General features: G+C 46.2%; 1 protein-coding gene across 2 annotated transcripts; it reads left to right on the top strand.

Annotated features, from left to right (window-relative positions):
- Nucleotides 1-13,864: 13,864 nt before the first annotated feature.
- On the top strand, nt 13,865-24,031 carry LOC128940503 (probable G-protein coupled receptor 19). 2 transcript variants are annotated; one of them, XM_054281963.1, is made up of 2 exons: nt 13,865-14,112; nt 22,599-24,031. In XM_054281963.1, exon 2 carries the CDS (start codon nt 22,634-22,636, stop codon nt 23,861-23,863), a length of 1,230 nt encoding a protein of 409 aa, XP_054137938.1. In that variant the 5' UTR covers nt 13,865-14,112; nt 22,599-22,633; the 3' UTR covers nt 23,864-24,031. The 2 variants fall into 2 exon arrangements, with proteins under 2 accessions (XP_054137938.1, XP_054137940.1); XM_054281965.1 differs by lacking the exon at nt 13,865-14,112 and adding an exon at nt 21,688-21,742.
- Nucleotides 24,032-24,492: the final 461 nt, after the last annotated feature.

Here is a 24,492-nt window from a genome sequence, read left to right as displayed (position 1 = left end):
AATTTTCATCTAAACATTTCAATAGCCAAAGCCTAAATTCTGGCTTTAGTTCCCTCTACCAATGATGATGCCCTCTGAAAAATGTCAATAATATGAGAAAAATTTATTGTTGTTTTCATTTTCCACAAAAATGCCTCATCTTCACTGTAACCCTTATTTCAGTCTGTACTGGTCACAAACTGAATGTGCAGATATTTACTCCCTCAAATGACTCCCCTCCACTAAAATCTGCCTAGGGAGGAAGGAATAAGACAAGGTAGAGGAACAATAAATGAGTCACAATGAGGGGTAGAACAGAAGAGGATGTAAATACCTAGTAAAATGACACAGAGAGAGAGAGAAGGAAGGGTAAGAAAGAACAGTGTTATTATTTCCTCCCCTTTCCATTACAGAAGGTTTAATTTTCTTTTCTTCATCTGTTGTAGAAAACCCCACATGTTCTCAGTTTTAAGTGGTAAAGACAAAGCCTGGGAAAGGAAACAGAGCAGAGCTGCATGAGGTCACAGCCTATTTCATCTCCCAAAACCAAGCTCACACCTTTGCTGACACCTTTGCCCACACTACTTTAGATTTTACCATCTCTGATGTGCTGTACATCAGCTTTCTAAGCAGCCTGTAACAAGGTAAAGTGGAGCCCACAGTGCTCTTTGGGGAGCCAAAAGAGATCTCATGTTTTGGAAATGCTTACCCACATACAATAGTTCAGTGAGAAGCTGTTTTGGAAGCAGAGGGTTCACAAGTCAGGAAATATTTGCAGAGGAAATAATTTTCTGTCCTGCATTACTCTCAGAAAGAAGTGGATAAACAACAAGCCTCTGTTGAAGGAGTTGCAGAAGAAAGTTTCACAGGCACCCAAAATGAATTCATGACTTGCTTTTATTGCAAGATACTGGTTTTGCCCCAAAAATTAATTTATTAATTAATTATTTTGCACCCATTTGTGGTGCAGGTACTTAGCCTGTCTATAGCATTGACTATTTTTACTTTTATTTTACCTTATTTTTACTTTTATTTTACCTTAATGCCCCTTTGCAATTTACCCCTCAAGGTGTCCTTACCACAAAACCGTCCAACCACACAGGATAACTGATGCACTGTGGATCAAGACAAACACAAGAGGTGGTCAACACTTTTTTTTAACACAACCCCTCTCCCCCCCCCATTATTTAACTGCTTTTTTCTCCCTTTTTCCCCTCCACAAATATTGCAGATGAACTCACATTTCCCATGAAGATTTCAATAGGGTTTTACAGAAAGTGAATTTACCACTCCTGACTGTGAGCACTCTTGGTGGAAGCCTCAGGGTTGCACTCATGTAACCACGGAACAAAAATGACATTTTGACTGTCTAAATGCTCATGAGCAGGCCACAAATAAATGATTATTCGCAGAAATCACGGGCAGCATTATCTCAAACAACAAACACATTCAAGAACATCCAGGCATGCTCACAGATAGTTTGCAAACAGATAAAAGGCCAAACACTTCCATTCAGTCCCTTGCTGTAGATTATTCACCCAGCTCTAATAACAGCCCCCTGTCTCCATGAGCCTGTGTCAGATGCAGTCCAAAACTGGGATGATGGTGAAAGCCCCCACTCTATCATCATGAAAACCCAGAGTTGAAGCTTTTTTTCTTTTTTCTCCATTCATTTCTACCAAACAAAAGCAAAAGATGGGATTATCTTTACAGAGTTCAGCTTGGAGTTGCTTCATTTCAGTGGCATGCAGATATTTTCCCTGTGGTTTTGCAGGGTGACCAGGAACACCTGTTGAGCTTAAAAGAAAAGCACAAACTCCCTGCAAAGCAGTGTTTTGGTTTGGTTAGGTTTGGGATTTTTCACCCTCTGTTTTTTTAGGTCCTGACAGCAAGCACAGCTTGCAGGGAGCATTGTTTGGAAGCTGTCACAGAGCAGTAATTGCTGCTGAAGGGTGGCTGGTTGCTCAGGGTATGATAAATGACTCAATGCAGCCACCAGGCTAAAGAAAGCCATTTGGGCTGGTGCTGTGCACTGCTGTTCACTTTGAAATGCTCCTGTTTTCTCCTGAAATTGTTGATCAGATCTTCACGTTTTCCAGGACGCAGAGGGTGGTTTGGTCTCCTTCCCCATGGGGGTTTCCAGCAGTGCTGTGCTCTTCACCCCAAAGCAAACAGCTGTGGAGCCTGCCAACAGGGCAGGGGGTGTGCCCAGCTGGGCAGGGGATGTGCAGGGCATGGGGGTCCAGTCAAGGGGGCAAATCAGCCCTACAGAACTTTGATTTGGGTTTTGGAGTGGTTTTTTGGCATGGGTGAAATCCAAAGTCATCCTTGCACTGCATGTTGGCTGGGTTGGTGGAAGAGCAAAAGAACAGATGGTGAAGAGCTGGCAGAGATGTCCTGCCTCTGCCAAGGGAGCACAGCACCTGCAGGGCACTGGGAAAAAGGCTGTTCCCTCCTGTTCATCCAAGCAGTGCCTCTGTATTTCCTCTGTTTCCCATACAGCCACATCCGTGTTCCTCCCTTGCCTGTTCTGTGGAAGAAACCCATGCTAGCTCTCCATACCCAGGAGAGAATGACATGAAGCTGTCACTCCCTGGGGGATGAGCTGCCTGCCAGCCCAGGCAGGAGGATTTTGGCCCATGGGCTCAGCCAGTTCAGCTTCAGAGAGCTGTTGTGGTCCCCTGAGAACATCTGGTGTTCTTGCAGGGAAAACCAATTTGTATTAATCCAGAGTGGGGAGAGGGTTCAGGATCCCTTTTTTCTCCCACCAGCATTTTGGAGTCCTCACTGTCCTCCCAGGACAGCAATTTTCCATGATGGTCATGGCTGACCTGCTCTGATCAAGGGTGAGCCCTCTGCAAGGAGATTTATCCATCACAGCACCATGGATGCTGCTATTTAAGGTTATTTAACAGGGCTGAACTGTCCTGTTCGGTCAGGTCACAGCTGTACATGAGACAGAGGCTCACAAGCTGCTCCTCAGGTTTGTTTCTCTTTGTTTCAGAGCAGAGGGTGGTGGTGGAGTCTGGGAAGTGCCTGGTGTGCTCCAGCCAGCACTTCTGGAGAGCACAGTGTGTTGCTCTCCAACAGGTCCTCATGAATGGTAGAGCAGGGTGTGTTAAAGCATGTTCACTTGCTGAGATTCCTCTCCAGTGCCTGTTGGAGCTGGACTTTTACCAGCTGGCCTGTTTCAAAGGGAATCAAATTACAAGCCAAATTGTGTTTAAAATCATAGGCAGGCCAATGCATTTTCTAGCAGGGCTTGTTTTCTTCACTCTTACCTATTGGAACAGGCAAGCCAGTTTTAGCTCAGGTTGCAGGGTGACTGTGTCAAAACTCAGTTTGGGACCCCATAGAGGAGAGGCTCCTCCTTCACTGCAAAGGGAAAAGAGAGGCAAGGAGTGAGGAAAACAAAAATGAGTGACAGGAACATCAGGTCTGATGCTTTGGGCTGGGGCTTCACCTCCTGCCTGCCAGTGACAGCAACTCCTTCACTCAGCTAAGCCACAGATGTGCAAACAAACACACCCACCTCAGGATGTCTCAGACCTGAAGTTCTGGGATAAAGAAGCAAGAAATGTTCATTACATACACACTGAGGTTGGTTCTTTGCTTGTTTTCTTTTAGAGTCAGATTTTCTTCACTGTTGCTGTCCTGAGCAATGCATAGCCCCAAAATTACCACTGCTGCCCATCCTCTCCTCTGCCTCTTGGCCTGGAGCATGAACAGCTTTTATTGAATCAGGGCTGGGCATATGGGCTGCTCAAACTGAAAACTCTTTGGAAAACAGGAAGTTTCCAAGATAAAGTCCTAATTGTTGTTGGGGGGAAAAAATCTGTTAACATGAGAAGTAAATGTTTTCACACAACAACTGTCACAAATATGAAAGCCTTGCAGATGAAAGTTGAAGCATGTTAGGTTTTGACCAAAAATATTGTATATTTTCTTTAAAATATTTATTTAGCTGAAACCCTGATTTTTCTATTAAAAAATTAACAGTGAAGCAGCCAGGAATAGAAAAATTCAAATTATACTCCAAATATTCTCCTTGTGGGTCAAGAGAACTGAAGATACAGTAAAATGACCTGGAAGATCAGCAGTAATAGGTTAATATTTTACACAGGAAGGCTGTACAGGAGCTGCCACACAAGAGAATTGTGATGGTGTTCACAGGGGCTCTTGGATGAGGGAAGAGACGAGGATCTGACCCCATGTTTCAGGAGGCTTGATTTATTATTTTATTATATATATTACATTAAAACTACACTAAAAGAATAGAAGAAAAGGTTTCATCAGAAGGCTAGCTAAGAATAGAAAAGAATGATAACACAAGCTTGTGTCTCGGACAGAGGGTCTGAGCCAACTGACTGTGACTGGCCATTAATTAGAAACAACTCTATGAGACCAATCACAGATCCACCTGATCCACCTGTTGCATTCCACAGCAGCAGATGATCATTGTTTACATTTTGTTCCTGAGGCCTCCAGCTTCTCAGGAGAAAAAATCCTAAAGAAAGGATTTTCCATAAAAGATATCTGCGACAGAGAGTCACCTCCCTGCCCAGGCTGCACAGCAGCTCTGCGGCGGCAGAGGCAGTGCCATGCCATGCAGGATGTTTGGGCAGTTTCAGTGACAGTGACAGAACTCCACTGAGTGTCGCAGACATCTTTTATGGAAAATCCTTTCCTGTGAACACTGTCACAACTGAGTAGCAAACCAGTTTGGACAATGCAGAGATATTTATTCAGCCAGCATGGCTGCAAAGTGGATCTGTGGCTCAAAAAAGAGGGAGCTGAGGCACAGGAGGATTAAAGGCTGTAGTTAAACCACCTACTGAGGCATCTCTGAGAGACTTGAATTTCTGTGATTTGGAAGACTGAAGGAGTGTTTAGACCTCCTGTTCTCAGGCTCTATGTAGATTTCTCCTCTTCCTCCATCGCTTTTCCAGCAGAATGGGGCTGCCCCAGGGATGTGGTGGGAGAGCCGAGTTTGGGAGCGCAGCATCACAGGGGAAGGCTCTGAGTGCTCCAAAAACCAGCACAAAGCGCTGGCACAGGGATCTGTGTGACCCTGCCGCGCATTCCCGCTCCAGCGGCATGCTCAGGCTCCCCGGGGAGGGAGGAAGAGGAGGGCGCCCTTCCTCTGCGAGCGGCACGGGCTCTGCGCCCTCCCCAGCTCCAGACTGGACGCGGGGCTCCCTCTGCCGAGCCGGCGGCACAAGCGATGTCCGCGGGGTGCAGCACAACGAGAGCTTCATCCCAGCCCCAGGCCGGCAGCAGGACAGGAGAACCCCTCATCTTCCTCCTCCAGAGGGGAGAAAGGGCTGGGGGTGCAGAGCAGGACACGGCCAGCGCTGGGGGAATTCTCCTGGGATGAAAGCGAGCTCATCCTGTGCTGTGAGCACAGCCCCAATTCCTGGTGCAGCACCACTGATGCCGCTCCGCTGAAGGGTGAGGCTCAGCCCGGGCTGTGGAGCTGCCAAAAGCTGCTCAAACTCCCCTCTGGTCACCTGCAGAGATGCTGTTACCGACACAGGGATTAAATGATAGCAGATTTTGGAGACTTCTGTATCACAAGCAGGACAAGTGTTGTCCCAGATAGAAGCTGAAATATAGTACGAAGTGGCAATTTTATTTTGTGATTCTATTTTATTTTATGATTCTTCAATGTTATGCCAGGAAGATGTTAAAAAAAGTAAGAATGAGCTGTTGTATGAATGAATGCTGAACCTCTTTTCTTTCTCATTGTTATATTATTCCTCGCTTGGCTACACTCCATAAATGTATTCTCCTGGTCTCAGAGCCTTTTATTTCTACTTATCCTCCATTTCCATCCCTCTCATATCATGAGGGATGGAAACTATTCAAAGCACAATTTTTTCTCATCGCTACAATAAACGCCTTCCACTTCCCAAAATTCATTCTTATCTTCCCATAGAAAAACGTGAAGTAGCCCATAGGAAAACGGAAGTTACACCATGCCTTCCTCGTTTCCTTCTTTAACCATGCCCTGGTCTTCTGATTTCCATTTCTACCAAGCAATCTAATCTTTGAAAGGAAAATCTCACTCCTAGGCTTGTCAAGAATTCCATTTGAGGTGTTAAGCCCCATATGAGATCCTTTCTCTCCTTAAGTCAAGCATTTGGTACCCACAAGTTAAGTGGATTAATCACATGTACCTTCTATAGGTACAGCACAAAACCTCCAAAATACTGCAGGCCTGTTAAGGGCGTTGCTGCAGGACCCCAAAATTCTGTGACCTCCTCTCATCCTTCATGCTCAGAAATGTCAAGGTGCATTTATTATTTTATGAAGGTTGTTTGAGCAGATTCGTGGTGGTTTTTGACAAGATTTCTGACACCTCTGTTCCTCAGCTCCAGACCTTCCAAGCTCAGTGCTGCTGCAGCAGATACTGCCTGGAAGTCCCACATTTGAGGTTTTCCCCTCAAAATCCACCAGCACAGCCCCATGACCAGAGGGGAAGATTTGGGAGCAGCCTTTTTGCCCATTCCCTGCCCAGGCTGAGCAAGTCCCCTCTGTCTCCAGCCCTCCCTCACTCTCTTTCCAAAACATACACTCATTTAAAACACCAGTTCTGGAAATTTAACAATAAAGAGTGATGCCCTGCCTCTATATTTTGCCACCACAGTAACAAGATAGCAGAAAATACATTCCCTGAGGTATTTATTCTGCAAAGTGTATCTGTATCTCAAAAAAGAGGGAGCTGAGGCACAGGAGGATTAAAGGCTGTGGTTAAACCACCTACTGAGGCATCTCTAAGAGACTTATATTTCTGTGATTTGGAAGACTGAAGGAGTGTTTAGACCTCCTGTTCTCAGGCTGCCAGGCTCTGGCTCCCTGCAAGGAGTCATTAAAAAAGAAATAAGAGTTATATTCTGTTACCTCCTCTGAGTAACTTAGCACAAGGCAGCACATCTCACTCACCACATAAAATAATTTTCTCCTGCCTGAAGAGCAGGAGCTGAGAACTTCTCATTGCTCCTTTTTTAGCTCAGACCCCAGGGCTCATCTTCCAGCAGCCACAGCTGTGCATGATTCACTGCAGATAACAGGAGAGCACTGGCAGGAGCAGATCCAAACTCCCATCTGCCTCTAACTCAGTCCATCACTGCCACTGCCATTTCATTAGCTCAGCACTTCAGGAGCAGGGCTTGCACAACTGAACCACATCCATCACCCTGCTGCAGGCAGCCACCTCCAGCCCAGAGCAGGACAACTTGATTAGACCTGCACCCATTCAATTACTCAGTCTAGATCTGAAAGATACTCACCATGGGCTTCACAGCTTGTTTATAAAAGCAGCATTGCCCCCTAAATTCACTTATCAGCTGGAAAAGTGGCTGCAGGTCAGTCCAAGGAGGGTAAGAACATAGACAATGTACTAATGTTAGATAGAACAACACAGCAGTATCGCTATGCTATTTTCTGAAAAATCCCTTTGCAGGATTTTTCTCCTGAGAAGCTAAGAAGCCTCAGAGGAAAAGAAAAACAATAATTAAAACAACAATTATTAATGCTGAGGGCCTTTTGGGGATGCTGAGGGACTTGTGGGGATTCTGTAGGTGGTGCGGGGATGCAGCGGGACACGCGGGTGTCACAGACATCTTTTATGGAAAATCCTTTTCTTAGGATTTTTTCTCCCGAGAAGCTGAAAGGCCTCAGGAACAAAATGTAAAGAATGATCGTCTGCTGCTGTGGAATGCAACAGGTGGATCTGTGATTGGTCTCATAGAGTTGTTTCCAATTAATGGCCAATCACAGTCAGCTGGCTCGGACTCTGTCTGAGACACAAGCCTTTGTAATCATTCTTTCTTTTTCTATTCTTAGCTAGCCTTCTGATGAAATCCTTTCTTCTATCTTTTTTGTATAGTTTTAATATAATATATATCATAAAATAATAAATCAAGCCTTCTGAAACATGGAGTCAGATCCTCATCTCTTCCCTCATCCTCGGACCCCTGCGAACACCGTCACACATGGGGATGCTGCAGGCGGTGCAGGGATGCTGCGGGATGTGCGGGGATACTGAGGGCCCTGTGGGGATGCTGAGATGCTGAGGGCGGTGCAGGGATGCTGCAGAATGTGCGGGGATGCTGAGAGCCATTCAAGGATGCTGCGGGACATGCTGGGATGCAGAGAGCCTTCAGGGATGCTGCGGGACAAGCGGAGCCGGGGCCGCGGGAGGGCAGCAGCGATTTGCGATCCGGAGCGCGGGAGGGCAGCTCAGGGAGCTTCGTTCTGCACCTTAGGAAGCCTTGTGGCAGGAGCACCTCTCATATTCTCCCAGAAATACATTTCACAGCATTCAATCCGCCGGCCGAGCGTTCTGCAAATGCCAAAAATCGTTTAAGTGAGTTTCCAAAGGTTGTGCTCGGCTCTCTGGCACAGCAGTTGCTTGTTCTGCTAGCTGAGAGTCGCAGTGATGTGGCATTTATAGGCAGCCCATAAAAGGCTGATGGATAGGCATGCCATGCCCATCAGCAGCATGGTCAGGGATGCTGGCAGAGCACCACTCAGGGCTGGTTCATCACTTGTCATGAGCAACCCTTTGACCTCTGGGGCTCTGCAAGAGCTGAACCATCAGTTATTAACCCTGGAATAAGTTAAACAACCTCAGGATAAAGCCCGGCCTTGTTTCCTTTGTGTAACTCACCAGATGACTCCAGAGAAAGAGATTATCTCCCTCCTGAAGTCAGGGGGAGCCTTTTAATGGTTTTAATGGGATGGCCATCAGGCTCAAAGGAAACACACCTGCAGCACTCCTTGGGTGTGTTTTCCTTGTAAAGCCACTCCATTGCATCTTTTGGAGGGAACAGGTGGATCTGGTTTTCCAGCCATCAGCAGCAGCCAGCCCTGATCAGAGTGTGAGCAAGGACAGCTGCAGCACATGGAATTCCCAAGCTCAGTGCCAGATTTGCTGAACAGACTCCATCACAGCATAGACAAGTGTCTTTGTGTTTAAAAGGGCAGCAAGAGAAAGGAAAGTACATAAGATGAGAAAGTTATGGGGATCCCTTGCTCTCCTTCACCAAAGATGAGCTAAGGCAAGGATTTTCTGAAAAATACCTGAAAATAGCCAATGTGTTAAATGTGAACATGAAAAATGTTAATGGGAAATTTATATGCAGAATCTTGGTGATTATTCAAAAGAGTAACATTTCAGAATTTCAAGGAAGCATGTTCTCTACATTGGATTGGATTATAAGGGCTCAATTTACAGTTCTTCCATTTCACTTGCTTTTGGTTCTCTTTCCCCAAGCATAATACAGAGCTCATCAGAATTTAGCCCAGATTTTGGCAATCTATCTCACCACTGCTCTTGTCAACACTGCAAGCCTCTCATTCTATTTTCAGGAGACACTTCAGCACCAAAGAGACCAATTCCCTCTGCTGCAAGGAAGGCTTGGTCTCTTCAATGCTTACTTCATTTTTGTCTCACAGGGCAAAATTTTATAGAAGTCTTAGCTTGGTCTGTGGGGCACAAGGGATAGTTTGGGGCTTAGATTATGTGTTTAAATATCTGTCCTACTGAGCCAGGCCGACCCCTGAGCTGCTGTGCCAAGCTGGAGCACACACTCAGGGCTGGACATGACCCTGACCTGAGCCAGGGCATGTAAAACAGCAGCTAAAAACCAACTCCTCTCACCCTCCCCATCCCTGGGAAACCAGATCTGCTGTTGTGAAGAGCATTTCCTTCTGCAGTGTGGATGTAGAGCCAGTTGCTATCTCTGCAGCCCTTCAGGTGAAGCTGCTATAAAGAGGGGCTGGCACTGTGGGGAACTAATCCTGCCTATTGATAAGCATCTTAAACTTCTGGTGGGGTTAGTTTTGCCAAGGAGAGCCATGGAAGCCTGCAGGGGTCCAGGCTTCTTATCTGGAGGTATGCAGATGAGAGCAACTCATGAATTTGGGGTCTTTGGTTTGGTTTAAGGCAAGCTCACATCCCCAGCTCTGCTCTATACAAGACCTCCAAACTACACTGACCACGTCTGAGCCATCCTGGGCTCTCTGGCCCTGTCAGGAAAGTAGAACAGATTTTGTTCTGCTGGGCAGGAAATAGCAACCCCAACAATTAAATTGGTCATGTTCAGCCAAGAGTGTGCACAGAAATAATAAATTGTGACTCTGTTTTCCTTAGCACTGGGTTATCCCTATTTCCTGGGCTTGTCAGAGCTCCTTCTGATGCCTCCCTGTTTAGGATTCCCTGACTGGCATTGCCAGCAATCCTTTCTGTCCTCAGCCTCTTGGCCTGACTTGGACATCACCACATGATTGGAAACTCTCTCTGAAGGGATCAATGTCTCCAGGGAATGAGTTCCTCTTTAAAGTTGCCACAGATCTCACTGCTGCTTTGCAATGAATGGTTCCACATCAGCCCTGCTCTGCTCAAACACATTTAATTCAAGAGTGCAGGAGCTGTGGCAGCCTCAGCCACAGAGATCTGACTCATCCCAGCTGCTCTCTGTGCATGTAGGTCACAAGGAATGGCATCCATCAGGATGCACAGTGCAGTGTATGCACCCCAAGGGCCAGGGCCTCCTGCTTTGTGTGCAGTGCTTGGGGAGGAGGCAAAGCAAACGAGTTCATAACAAGCTTTAATTGAACAGAAACACAGACATCCCCCTGCTTTCCCAAACACCAGTGAGGGTGAGTCATGTTTCCTCCAGGAAAGCTGCTATTTTCCACACCAAGCTCATGCAAGGTGTTCCCAGAACTTGTTATCCCAGAATTTCACTTTCTTTTCACGTGTGTGTGCTCAGAACCCAGAGGGGCAAGGTCAGACCTCAGAGGGGTCTGAGCACAGTTAAGAAAAGATATGGTTAAAGATATGGTTTTAGCTCAGCTGTGGGGCGTTTCTCACTACTCTCTGAACCACTGCTGGGATTTAAACAGGTGAAAATGACAAACAACAAACAACAAAAAGCCCTGCTCTTGGAGGGCTTCCCTTTAGTGGCACAATTCATACTGAGGGATCCTTGTTCATGCCTGAGACAAAACCAGGCTGAAATGCAGTGTTCTTAGAGAACCTGGAGTGGTTCATGCACTGGGCCAAGTTCTCGAGGCCCTGAGCCAAACTCAGCCCCAGGACAGCCAGAGGAAATGTGTTTGACCAGCAACAGGCTGGGCTTTGCCATGGGGCTTCAGTGGGCAGCAGCTTCACCTCACCCCAGGGCAGATTCTCCTGGTCAGACCCAGGGATGTTAAACAATGGATCCAGAACTGCACCCCTGGGGCACCCACAGAGGCAGGAATCTAAAACAGACTTCTCCTGGTGCAATCCCAGAGCTGCCTCCAGCCCAGGGCTGGTGACCTTGGGATACCAATCCCTAGAGCCTGATCCCCCTGAACAAAAGAGAAAACTCAGCATGACAGAATATCCTGAGCTGGAAGGGACCCATAAGGACCATCAAGGCCAGATCAGAGTCAGCCCTGTGCAAAAAAATGACAATGATTTCCCCCTGCCTGCCCCTGCAAACACAGACTCCATGTGGAGCTGCACCCCAGGGAGCAAATCAGCCACAATGATCCCAATACACAGAAGGCAAAACACTCCACACATTTTAATTTGCACTTATTATCTCTCATCCCTTTACAGGATTTATTATAAAAGCTTCCTTAGTACCAGGAATGTGGCAGGTGTAACAAAAAAAATACAATAAAAATCTGAGATTTACTTCCAGGATTGGTCAAAAAAAAACCCCACACAATTAAATCAGATCAATGCTGAATGAAAATTACTTTGCCCTGCAAAAGCAGTTCCAAAATAATCAACAGCAACAGTGGTTCTGGCAACAGCTGACATCAGATTTGGAATAACTAGGGTGGTGTGGGAATTTTATAAAAAGGCTTGACTGACCCAACAGCCACAGGAGAAGATAATGTAAGCAAAGCTCATGAAAAATTCGTGTCACTAAATACTTGAAGCCCTCATCCTTATATCTGTGGGGCAAGTAGGAAAAGTGAACCCCAAAACAACTGTCAGGGCTGTTTTCTTTCAAAGCATGATGCATTTACAGATGCTAAAGGTTCCATCCCTGAACTGGAGGAACTGAGGTGTGAGTCAGTCAAGCAGCTTCCATCTCCCTGGGAAACAATTTCCCAACACAGATGTCAGACAATTTTCCTTTACCTTCCTGCACTGTCAGGAAATCCAAGCTGGAAAGTAGGCAAATATTAGGATTATCTTCCTCCAACACTGACAATCACAGGGAAGGAAAAAAAAACACCAAAAAAAAAAAAAAAACAAACAAACAAAAAAAACCCCAAACAAACAAAAAAAACAACCATAAAACCCAACTTGCTGGGGAAAAAACCCACCAAACTTTGAAAAGCCCTGTGTGAAGTACCTGGTAATGCAGCTGGTGTACTGCCATCACCATTGTCACTCTCTAACAGGGCAAAGGCATATTGTAGGTGTATTTTAAAAGTCACATTCCCAACTCCTTCATAAAATCAGTGGTTTGTTTATAAAAATACCTTTCACTGGACCTCAGTACAATCCTTTCTCCAGGAGTTTTCCCAACCTTCAATGCACTGAGCTCAGATGATTTTCTGAAAGCAGTATGTTTTATTAGTTTAGAGATTTCAGTTCTATTTAGCATTTTTCCTAACATTTGTTCAATCTCTCCTCAATTTCACATGAAATTCTGCACCCACACCATCCTTTGGCAAGGAACCCCAGGAGGCTGCACCCACAATTTGAGGAACTCCCCTCTACTCCCCTTCTTTGTGTTGTGAGCCAGGTCCCTTCATCTGATGCTCCCTTCCAAATTCTTCTTCTGGAAGATGAACAAACAATTCTTGTTGACACTCTCCATGTCATTCAGTCAAAAAATCTGCCCACACCTTACCTGTTTCTAGCCCAGTCTATTATTCCATGTTTCTGACCTGATTCCCAGGGTGCCCACTCCACTAGTAATGTATCTTGAAAGTGTAAAATACAGGAAACTGAACTATAGCACTGCAATTAGTGGGGGGAAAACCACATGGATTATTTCTTCCTTGACAGTATTTTTCAATAAAAAACTGTACTTTTTCTCTACTAATGACATATAGTAAAAACAAGCATAAAAATATACTTGGATTTCTCCACTGAAAAATGAGGGAAAACAAAGGAGAATGCCCAGCCTTTATTGGTTCCATTTACCAACGCATTTCAAGTCAGAAACCCCGAAATAATAGAAATCCATACTCCAAACAAATTTCTTGCTTGGTTCACGGGCAGAAAGTTTGCCAGGGCTAAAATGATCCCTTCCTTCCTCAAACTTCCAGTGTGATACAATTTATGGAGCTGCTGGAAAAATGTTTGTGAGAGAAAGCTGATTGAGATTTGGGATGGGGGGGTTGTTATTATTCCAGCTTGGTAAATAAAATGTATATATATGTATATAAATACACTTAATAAAGTGTACGTGACAGAGAACATAAGGAAATTGTGCCAGTGTCATTCCCCAAAAAATAAAAAAGTGCTGAATTTTAAATCGGGGGCAGAGCAGAGATACGGACCAGGCTGAGTTTCAGTATCCACATGGGAATTTAAAAAAAAAAAAATTAAAAAAAAAATTTTAAAAAGGGAAAAAAAAGAAAGAAGGCACCAATTCCCCGAGGAAACTAGTTAAACATTCTCCCCGCCTCCCTCCCGTTGTTCATTCTCTCCTCTCCTTTCAGGCGGCGGGGTCCCATGGCGACCATGGCGGGAGGAAAGCATCCTCGCCATGGCAACGGGCACGTCAGCGCCGGCAGCCGGGCCCCGCCGCGGGCCGGGGGCGGCCCAGCCCCGGGGCCCTCCCGGAGTCCCCGCGGTGTCCCCGCGGTGTCCCCGAGGCGCTCCCGGCGTGGCGCTGTCCGCGGTGCTGATGCCCCGACGGGGCGGGAGCGGCGGCCGGGCCGCGCCATCCGCACCCCGCCGGCGCCGAGAGCAGCCGGGCAGCGGGCAGCCCTGCCCACCGCCATCCTCCCCTCCGGCGCGGGAGGGAGCCCGAACAGCCCGGCCCTCCCTTCGCCAGCAGCAGCTGCAGCCCTGGAGGCAGCGCGGGGCTCCCAGGATGAGCGGGACTTCGCTCGGGATAACGAGGAGGAGAGCAGCGCCTCTGGGATTATGCTTTGGAGCAGGTATGTGGGTGCTTGGGGGTTGCTGTAGCCAAAGGGGTAATTCTCCCTGCACGATCTTTCCCTGTAATTCATCTGATGTGCATTTAAATCACTTGGGGATTAGCCAGGAGGACTCATTCCTCCGGAGAAAATGTTCTGTGGGGATTGAATGTTAAGCTTATTCTGCTGAAAGCAGGGGAGTGTGTAGAATTACTGCAGAAATTATTGAAAATTTCTGGACAAATCTACATTCTCTCTATCTATATTCATTATCTTTCAATTATGTTACTTATTTGTTTCAATATGTTACTTATATGTTACCTCCCGACATCAGTTCAGCGAAAACAGAAAATTACTTTACAGCAATGGAGCAGACCGATCTGCTCACCTGTTTTTTTTCTCTCTCTGAATGCATTCAAGCAGCTTCTTCCTTCCTCACGTTATTGCTGTGGAACAGCTGCTGTTGTATTTTTCAGTCATTAATTTGAAAATATCCTTTCTGAAAGCACTGTCTCCCTTTTTCCCCGTGGGTGCCTTGGTGCAGCTACTCAGGAAAACCCCACAGGCAGAGCAATCTTTGTTTATCCCTAGCCAGCACAGGCAAGAGGGCTGCTCTGGTTTAGCTAATTCAGGCACAGACTCTCTAAGAATGCATAGCAATATTTCCCATTTATCCAGCTGGCTTCCAGCATGTCAAACAGTATGTTGGCTCCGCGGAGTAAGGGGGAAGCAAAGCTGCCTTCTGCTTTCAAAAGGCCATTTGTGTGTATGAGGCAGGATTCATAGCCAGTTCTTTCTGGCAAAGGTTCTCAGATGTGGTTCTTGAAGGTTTGTTGTTAAAGTCACTCTTAACCACTTAAACAAGTGGCTTGGTTTGCAGAAAAACTGGTTGCCAACCCAGAGGCATCCTAAAAGCTTATTTCGGTGTCTAAATACGGGATTTTTTTGAAACTTGATTTATGAGTAAGCTTGGTTTCTGATTTATTTTAAGCATTCTGGTCTCAGATGAGTCAGTGAGGGGAGGAATCTCTACACTTTGGACCCATTTGGGGAGCTGTGCTCCTTGTCTCAAAGTAAGAGCTTGCAGACTCTCCCTGCCCCAGCTCTCCTGTGAGTCCTCCGTTTGCAGAGCTGTGCAATTCCACACCTGGGTCTCACCCTATGACCTCCACCTGCACTTTCCTTTACAGCCTCATCTGGCACCCTCTCTCAGGTGTTTGACAGAGAGCAATTTCAGTCAGACCATGCAAAATAAATCCCCAACATCCTCAGGTGGTGTCAGTTCACCCTCCCCACCAGTTCTCCCAGCACCAAAACACAACGCAGCCCTTGTGTGCCTGGGATTTCTGCATTCCAGCAGCTTCCATCCTTCCCTAGAAAGATGGGAGGCAGCAAACAGTTCTTGCGACTGGCACCCTGTCCATGAAGGCATCTCCAGCTCAGGGGCTGACACCTTGCCTCAGTGGCTGCTTTTATCCTCCCTGAGCCCTGCCCAGCAGAGAAATCTCTTCCCACAACCATCTCCACATCAGGCATTTCCAACCCAGCTTTGGGCTGTGCATGGCCTTCAGCCCTCCCAGCTTCCCCAGCCCAGCAGGTGTGGGAGGACTGAAATGCTGTCCCTAATGGCTGTATCCTCAGGCAGAGGCCTGTGTGAGAGCTGTTCTACTGCTCATGCAGCTCTGCTCCTCTCATTCCTGTTGATAAGTCCTCCTGGAAGCACCGCAGGCATCTCTGGTTATTAGCCACCACTGCCACCCCACTCCCTGTCACCTCACTGCCCTGTGCGCACCAGTTCCACGTTACCAAGAAGGGTCAAGAGCCCCATGACAGGAACTCTCATCCTAAATATTCACACCAGTGCAAAAATCCTGTTGCCACATGAACACCTTGTGTGGCAAGAAATCCGTTTTCACAACATGTCCTGTCAAGGATTCCTTTCTACATAACCTTTCCACACAAAACCAACAGTAAAAAAAAATATTCTTCAGGCTCTCCTAGGGGGAAAGCTTGTGCTCCCTGCTGGTGAGAGATCTGCTGGTGCATTTTCCCTGTGGGGGAGAGGGTGAGAATTTCTGAGAGATGGGCAGAGAAACCAGCCAGGCATGAGATTCACCAGTGCTTATCTGTCAACACCCACCATGGCAAAGCAGCCCTGGTAAGCACCATGTTCCTCACACAGAGCAGAAGGATGTGCTGTGCTGTGGGCAGGGCCTGGTGCTGCCAAAAATTGATGCAAGCTCGTGGGAGAGAGCAGCTATATTTCTACCTCTGAATCACGGAAGGGTACAGGCTAGCCATGCCCAAGGACACACTCCATCCCCATCAGGGAGGACAAAAAGCCTCCAGAGATGTATTTCAAGCTTCTCTACACTCTTCTTGGACAATTCCAGTAGGTGGAAGTTGTGACAGCAGAGTTGGAAATTAGGTCAGTCCTTCTTCTCCTTGCTCCCACTTTTTTGTGCCCCCACAGTCACACTGGGCACAGATCTGGGCTCTGCCACCATTTTTAGATCATCATTTTTAGACATTTAGGGCTCATCTGGAGTTTTGCATAATCCCAGCAGTGGGAGGATAAAATAAAGCCCTGAAACACTTAAACCTGAGGGGCTGTGCCAACAGAGAATAAACACCTCAAGGTATAGGTGCATGAATAATTACTGGGTTTTAGCAACTTACCCCAGGTTAATACACCTACTTTAACTTCCTCTAGGTCAGTCTTAACCCCCAGTAAATACATGAGAAAAATTCATTCCAAATGCAGGGAAAAGCCATTGCTCCCAGAGCATTTAAAACCATAATGAACTTCAGGAGATGGCAACATCTATTAAGGAGACAGCAACATCTATTAAAGAGACTCAGCCAAAATGCAGTGACCTGGGACTTGTGTAGGGGTTTGAATTCTGCTTGCTCATCAAAATCACACCTTGTGGAATTGCCCTTAACCAGTTAACTGCTCCAGGTGTGAGCTGACAGACCCAGAAGGAAGAGATGGGCCCTGTTCTAGTTCCAGCTAGCTACTGCATGTCGCACTCCTCACTAAGCTCAGTTAGAAGGATGAAGCTCAGAAAGGATTCTTGCCCAAGCAGCCAGCACAAGATATAAAAATTTATTCCAATCCTAGCAGGTGTTGCAGTGTTATATCCTTGTCCTCAGTTTCAACACTTTGTTAAAACAGTCAGAAAACAACTTGAAGAGCCAAAGAAGGCCGATGGCTGACTCTGCCTGGGTGCCCTGAATTTCCTCCAACATGCAGCAGATATTCTTTAAATGTGCTGAAAATTAGAATGTTTCCTTCTTTTATTTGATTCCATCCATATTTCCTGCTCCCATGACCTCACCCCTCAGTACAGGCTAGGCCCTCAGAACCTGATGTGAGATGCAAAAACACAGATCAGCTTACTCACAGAATCACAAGGTTGGAAGAGACCTTCAAGATCATCGAGTCCAACCCAGCCCTAACACCTCAACTAAACCCTGGCACCCAGTGCCACATCCAGTCTGTTTTTAACACATCCAGGGATGGTGACTCCACCACATCCCCAGGCAGACTATTCCAGTACTTTATCACTCTTTGTGTGAAAAATTTTTTCCTAATATCCAACCTGTATTTCCCTTGGTGCAGACTGAAACTGTGTCCTCTGGTTCTGTCAGTGCTGCCTGGAGAAAGAGCCCAACCCCACCTGGCTACAGCCACCTTTCAGGGAGTTGTGGAGAGTGATAAGGTCACTCCTGAGTCTCCTTTTCTCCAGGCTGAGCACCCCCAGCTCCCTCAGTGGTTCCTCACAGGGTTTGTGTTCCCAGCCCCTCTCCAGCCTCATTGCCCCCTCTGGATGCACTCAAGCATCTCAACGTCCTTCCCAAACTGAGGGGCCAGACCTGGAATTACTCCATCAGTTCAGCTCAGAAGCTTTTACCATCAGCTGAGCCATGTCCACACCAGCACTGAGAGTTCCATCCATGAGCCAATCCTTGCTTACAGCCATGTCATCCTTGGATATCCACATTGTGGGACAAGGATCTCCACCAGCTGGGTGAAGCTAGAGAGCAGGCAGAAGCACGTGAGATGTGGGTATGGATCTCAAAGGCTTTGCTGCACTCAAAACATGTTATTCTCTGGATAAAATAGGGGCAGATGTTTCCTATCCCCACATGGTGGAATGCAGAGAGTGAGGAGGAACACATTCACCTGGAGAGATTTTCAGAGCAAGGCCCAGAGAATAGAAACGCCTTCGTAACAGGAGCAGGGCAAAGAGCTGAGGATTTTTATGAGCACCAGAGCAGAGGAAAGGACTGGCAGGGAAACTGAGTGCTTGCAGAAGCATGTGCATCTGCATTCCTCTGCAGGAAGCAGGAGGACTAAATGGCCTCAATATGCACGACAGCATCTCTGCACAGCAAGGGACAGAGAGAGGCTAAAACTCTTCTACAAAGGGATTTCTACACATTGCACTCACAGGGCAGTTCATCTGAATTTAGGCAGGGTGGATGTCATCTTCTAGCATCTCACAGCCAGACAAAAGCCCCCTTCCCCCCCTCTGGTTCAATTTACTCACACTCCTAATGTTCATTACACTCAGTTAGATGAAGCATTTCTCTTCCAGTCTGGCAGCTCTTCCCAAGATACTCTCCAGAGAGGGAATTTTATGAAGTAAATGACCAGCTTAATGCTTTTGAAATAATTTGCTGGGCCAATGCTTGTCTGGTGTTTTGCAGCTATGATACAGAGAGGTAAAAAATGTTGAATAAAAATGCCCCTCTGCAAGTGCTTAAGTCAAGTAACATACAATGATGTGCTTATTTAGCTGCATTTCTAATCTTGAAAAAACACTGTTTAGGAAACAAAATGCTTTTTCTTTTGATTAAACATTTTAAGAATCCCATTTACTGCATTCCTTTTAGAATCTTATTAGGTTTTGCACTTCCAAGTTGCAATGGGTGCTGCAATTTTAGACAGGACAGTGAACATGCAAACACACAGTGACTATGCCACAGGGACTTTGTGCAATAGCCAAGTAGACGTGGCAGTGCTTGTGTGAAGTTTTTGTGGCTCAAACAGTTAATCTCTAAGTAACAGATCTGTTATGGAGAGCTATCAGCTCAAAATGGAGCTATTTGGTTTCCAAACTGCAAATTAAGGTCAGTAAAATGGAACTGTGGCACCAGGAAATCCCTCTTCAATGGTTATGAGTCATCTCTTATGCTCTTTCTTTTCCAAAGCTAATGCACAAAGAAGTAGGTTTTTAAACAGAAATACAGAAAGGCCTCCCTCATACCAGTTTTAAAAGGATTCCCACTCTAAAATGCTTGAAAGACAAAGTGGGATTTTTGGCACTGCTGAATCCACACAGACTCACAATTACTGGAAAGCAGCCATTCAGGTCAGTATTAGATTGATTTAAAGGGAAAATTAATACAAGCATTTTTGTTAACTAAAAATGTCATTAGGGCTCACCTACTTGCTATACATAATTTTTACTTGTTGTGCTTCTAACTCTTTAATTATGGACCTTCAGGGCAGAGGGAGTTGACAGAATTCATCACTGGTTTTTACGGACCTGATATTTGCAAGTTGAATGGTTCCCTAACACTTAAACTGTATTTCAGCAAACAATGTAGCAAATACAGACATGGGAATTGGGGATAAATAACGCAGCAAGCCATGGTATCTCCAGTTACTTGCATCTCAGATCCATAAAGAGTTGTGCCTATGCTGAGCTTTTCATGACCCTGTTTCCTTTTGGAGCATTACTCATAATGCAAAAGTTCAAGTCTCCACTATAAAAAACAGACTCATAGAAACCAGAATTTCTCACTGAAGAAAAATACATGCTGGACCATAGACACTCAGATTCTTAGTATTAAATCAGGGCATGATCCTGACCTCAGTGCCACATAAGGAAAATAGGCTTGAATAGAGACTGTTTAAAATAAAAGAAATTCATTTCTGGTCCATTTGAAGAAAAGATTACCTATGACTAGGAATGCAGGAATGACAGAGTACAGTGGTTAATCAGATCGCATTTTACTTTTTTGAAAAATAAAACAAATAATTGCTGTACCACCAGTGAAATCCTAGGCTCAAGTTAGTTAAACTCCCTATAATTGCAACTATATTTTCACCTGTGCCTCGTGGGCAGTGGGCTAAATGACCTGGGAGTTTTCTAAAGAAGAATCAAAAAATTCAGCGTGAGCTGTCCCTCTGCTGGGTGCCTCTCCTGCTCCACTGACAGCAAGGGAAGCAGCAGCACACGAGAACCATCTGTGCTGAACATGGGCAGCTCTTCCACCCCCGTGTTGCTTCCTCTGCCAGCCAAGCACTGGCCCAGGGCAGCTGGATTCATCTCCTGGAATTCTCCTTCCTTTGGGCACCCACTGGTTGTTCCCCACAGGGGTCACACACTGTTCTCTGCCCAGGGCTGCTCAATTCCTCTCTTCTCCAAGGTGTGTTTGCAGGTAACCCAGGCTCTCCTGTGAGCAGTGGTTGGGCTGACTCTTAAGCAAGATACATCAGAAAAAAAACCCCAAAAAGTACTACCTGGGCACTGCAGCCCTGTAACTGTTTTGGGGCTTACCCACCTGCAAAACTAAATGTGTCAGGTCTGAGTGGATTTGGCTGACAAGGAGAAATATCACGAGAACAGTGTTAGCAACTCTGCCTATTTTAACAGCTTGGAAAGGCCATTTCATTCCTGCACCAGACTTCCACTGCTCTTCAGTACTGGTCAAGACATTGTATCTGATTATTCTTCTATGAGGCTTAATTTGTACAGGTGGCTGTTTTTAAATGGCACATACTTCTGCATGGCAAGATGGGAAATTAAGGAAGAAAATTATCCCATAATGTTCCTTTCTATCTAGTTAATAGCCTCCACGTGTATTATTTTATTACAGATAATTCTAACAGGTAATTTAGCAGGTTGCACTGACAATACAGCCACACTAAGTACAGGCTCTAAAAAGCTAGAGGAAAAAAAATCTTCTATAACCACAACAAGAAATTATTGCTTATTTTCTTCTTCCTCATCTGATGATTTTTTGGCACTGCATTATTGAAGGAGACATGCAAAACAGCACAAGGAGCAAGATCCCAATTTCATCCTGTGGCTCTGTGCTTTCAGGCTTCACTCTGAGTGGGAAGATGCAGAGGCAGAGTGGGCACAGCAAAAAGCATCAGTGAAGCACTGGAAAAAGCCCATCAGAAGGCAAACCTGGGGATCTACATCACTTGGAAAGCTGAGGAGGATGGTGGTGGCTTTTTGAGTTTGTTCATTTGGCTTCCTGGATGAACTTTTTGATCTTCCAGTCACTAACTGAATCCTGAATTATCTTGCACAGCATCAAGCTCTGGAGTTCAGCATTCTCACAGTAGATTCATAGATAAGGCTTTGTATGTCTAGTGAGTAAAAGGCTTTGCATGTCAATATGATGACTTAAAGGATATCAGAGAGCAGCAGGGTGTTTGCATATGTATAGCCACTAAAATTAGCTATTTTTCCATTTTATCCCTGCGACAGGCTAAAACCAACCCAACCATCTGGCTAAACTCAACACTGGAAAATATCTAGAAATATAGGCATAGAATGGCAATATAGGCATCAAAATCTGTTGGGTGTCTGCCAGAAGGGTGCAGGAGAACAATTTCACACAGGTAACATCCTCAGACAAACTGTCATTCACAGGCAGTGACATTTGACAGGCAGTAGGTTTGGCATCACCAGTTGGGGACATCGTTACTCCATGGACAAGAACGATGGCCCAAAGTGCACACCCAAGGCCTCTCACTGAAGGGCTCCAGAAATTCAGCTCACTTCATCCACAAGGGTCTAAGGATCACTCCAGATTAGAACAGTCATTCTTCCAGAGGTGTGGGGCTGGTGGTGAGGGTGCTCAATCCCGGGAAGTCTCCTTGGGCAGCACCCCAGCCCCAGGAGAAGGCCTTCCCACCACAGACATCCTGCTCCAAGGAAAACCACACAAAAAAGGGGGCTACAACCTGGTCTGCTCAGGGTTGGTGGACGTACATGATAATGGTCCAGAAATTTCTCTAGACTGTGGCTCTTATTACCTGAGGACCCTCTGTGTTGGCCAAGGAGTCCTGCCCTTCTCATCCCTCCCATGAAGGCAGGGTTGGGGTCATGGTGCACATGGTGCAGATGTGGGGTGGGTCTGTGAGGAAAAAAGTGAAAGTATGTGAAAGGGCATGAAAGGCTGGCAGCCACCTCAGACCAGCCAGGGAATGGGGTGGGATCCCCCTGACACAGCCTGCAGTGGAACCCAGAAGCTGTATGTCAGTGTTAGCCCAGAAATACAGAATATATTTCTATACAATATGCAGTGTACAGAAATATACAGTATACAATAGAAATATACAGAAATATACAGAATATGCAATATACAGAAATACAGTATATATTTCTAGTACTGAGAATATTCTTTTGTAGGTTAAGGTGAGCTTTTCATGCACAGCTGTTCAAGAGAACCTTTTCTCTCCTCTCTGTCTGCAGCCTGAGCAAAAGACGTAGCTGAGTTTTCTCGCAGCATGGATAACAGCAGTGGTCCCGTTCTTCTCTTTACCTTGTTCCTGATGCAGAACACGAGCAGCCCCAAAGCCTCCTCCCCTCCTGCTGGCTACGAGATGGCAGAACTTCCATTCCCAGGAGCCAGCCCGAGCAGGAACCACTCTCTGGTAGAGTATGGGCTGAGGCCGGGGGAAATCGCAGCTGCCAGCGTGGTTTGGGGAGTGCTGTGGCTGATCTCTGTCTTGGGAAACTTCCTGGTTTGCTTAGTGATCCACAGGAGCAGGAGGACCCAGTCCACCACCAACTACTTTGTGGCGTCCATGGCGTGTGCAGACCTGGTGAGCAGCGTGGGGAGCGCGCCCTTCCTGCTGCTGCAGCTGAGCTGCGGGCGCTGGGTGCTGGGCAGCGGCGTGTGCCGGCTGGTCAGGTACATCCAGTACCTCACGCCCGGGGTCCAGCTCTACGTGCTCCTTGCCATCAGCGTGGATCGATTCTACACCATTGTCTATCCCCTGAGCTTCAAAGTGTCCAGGGGGAAAGCCAAAAAACTGATTTTGGCCTCCTGGCTCTGTGGTGCTCTGTTTGCGTCACCGGCCTGTTTTCTCTACGGCTCCAACAGCGACCAGCACTGCAACTTTTTTCTCCCCATTTCCTGGCAAGGATCTGCCTACAGTATCATCCACCTCCTCTTGGTGTTTATGATCCCATCCTTCTTTATTATCCTTTTTTACCAGAAAGTCATTAAGTACATTTGGAGAATAGGCACGGATGGAATGACTGTCAGGAGAACAACAAATATTGTTCCGAGAGCAAAAGTGAAAACCATCAAGATGTTCTTAATGTTAAACTCGATGTTCTTCCTGTCCTGGTTGCCTTTCTTCATGGTACAGTTGTGGCACCCACAGGAAACAGACTACAGAAAGAGCTCCTTGCTTTTCCTGGCCATCACCTGGATCTCTTTCAGTTCCTCAGCCTCCAAGCCAACCCTCTACTCCATCTATAATGCAAACTTCAGAAGAGGGATGAAAGAAACTTTTTGCATGTCTGCCATGAAATGCTACAGAAGCAATGCATACACCATCACCACCAGTTCCAGGATAGCAAAAAAGAATCATGTTGGTATTGCAGATACTCCAGCTACAGCCAAAAGTGTCACCAAAGACTCCACCTATGATGCTTTTAACAGGGAAGCCAAGGAAAGAAAGCTTGCCTGGCCCATTTCTTCCAATCCCCCAAACACGTTTGTCTAGTGGGCTGCATTTTTTGGAAAAGTAACTCTGTACCCCCAGAAGAAGGAATTTTCTCTCCTTTGGAACCAATGTATAGCTACACATTTTTAACCCAGTTTTTTGTGGAGGGATTGGGAGGGGAGAGGGTGGAAAAAAGATGTTTTATTTTATTAAACGCCTTGGGTTTGATGCATTCGTTCCATTTCATTTCAGTTACTACATTCTGCTTTGGGAAACTCCTCTCCTACAATCACAAGCAGTGCTTATCTGCAAAACAAGAGTCCTTACACTCTCTGTCTGTAGGGAGAAAAGGAAAAGAAAGAAAAACAGCTTGTTTTAATCCCTTTACAGGATGGGCCACGGTGCATAAATGCCTAAATCCACCCAAAGCCATCCAGGCTTCCTTCCCCTACGTCCCTGCAAATACAGTTATGCTGGGGTTGTCCATCCTATTGAGATCCCAGAGGTAAAATGTCCATATGGGGGCCCTGTTGGCTGAGAAATAATCCTACATGTCTGGTAAAAAACTTCCTTCCTCATCCTCTATGACACAAAGCAGGGTTGGAAGAACCCTCACTGACCACAGGGACACTTACAGTATGTGTTTCACAAATTCAGAAATCCCCATTAAATAAGGATCTGATATTTCT

Source organism: Melozone crissalis, unplaced genomic scaffold (genome assembly GCF_028551555.1).
Source record: "Melozone crissalis strain CALT ecotype California unplaced genomic scaffold, PUWL_Pcris_2 ptg000033l_1, whole genome shotgun sequence".
In the NCBI taxonomy this organism is placed as follows: Eukaryota; Metazoa; Chordata; class Aves; order Passeriformes; family Passerellidae; genus Melozone; species Melozone crissalis.
The sequence above is the reverse complement of the archived record's forward strand: the minus strand, read 5'-3'. Positions and strand labels throughout refer to the sequence as shown.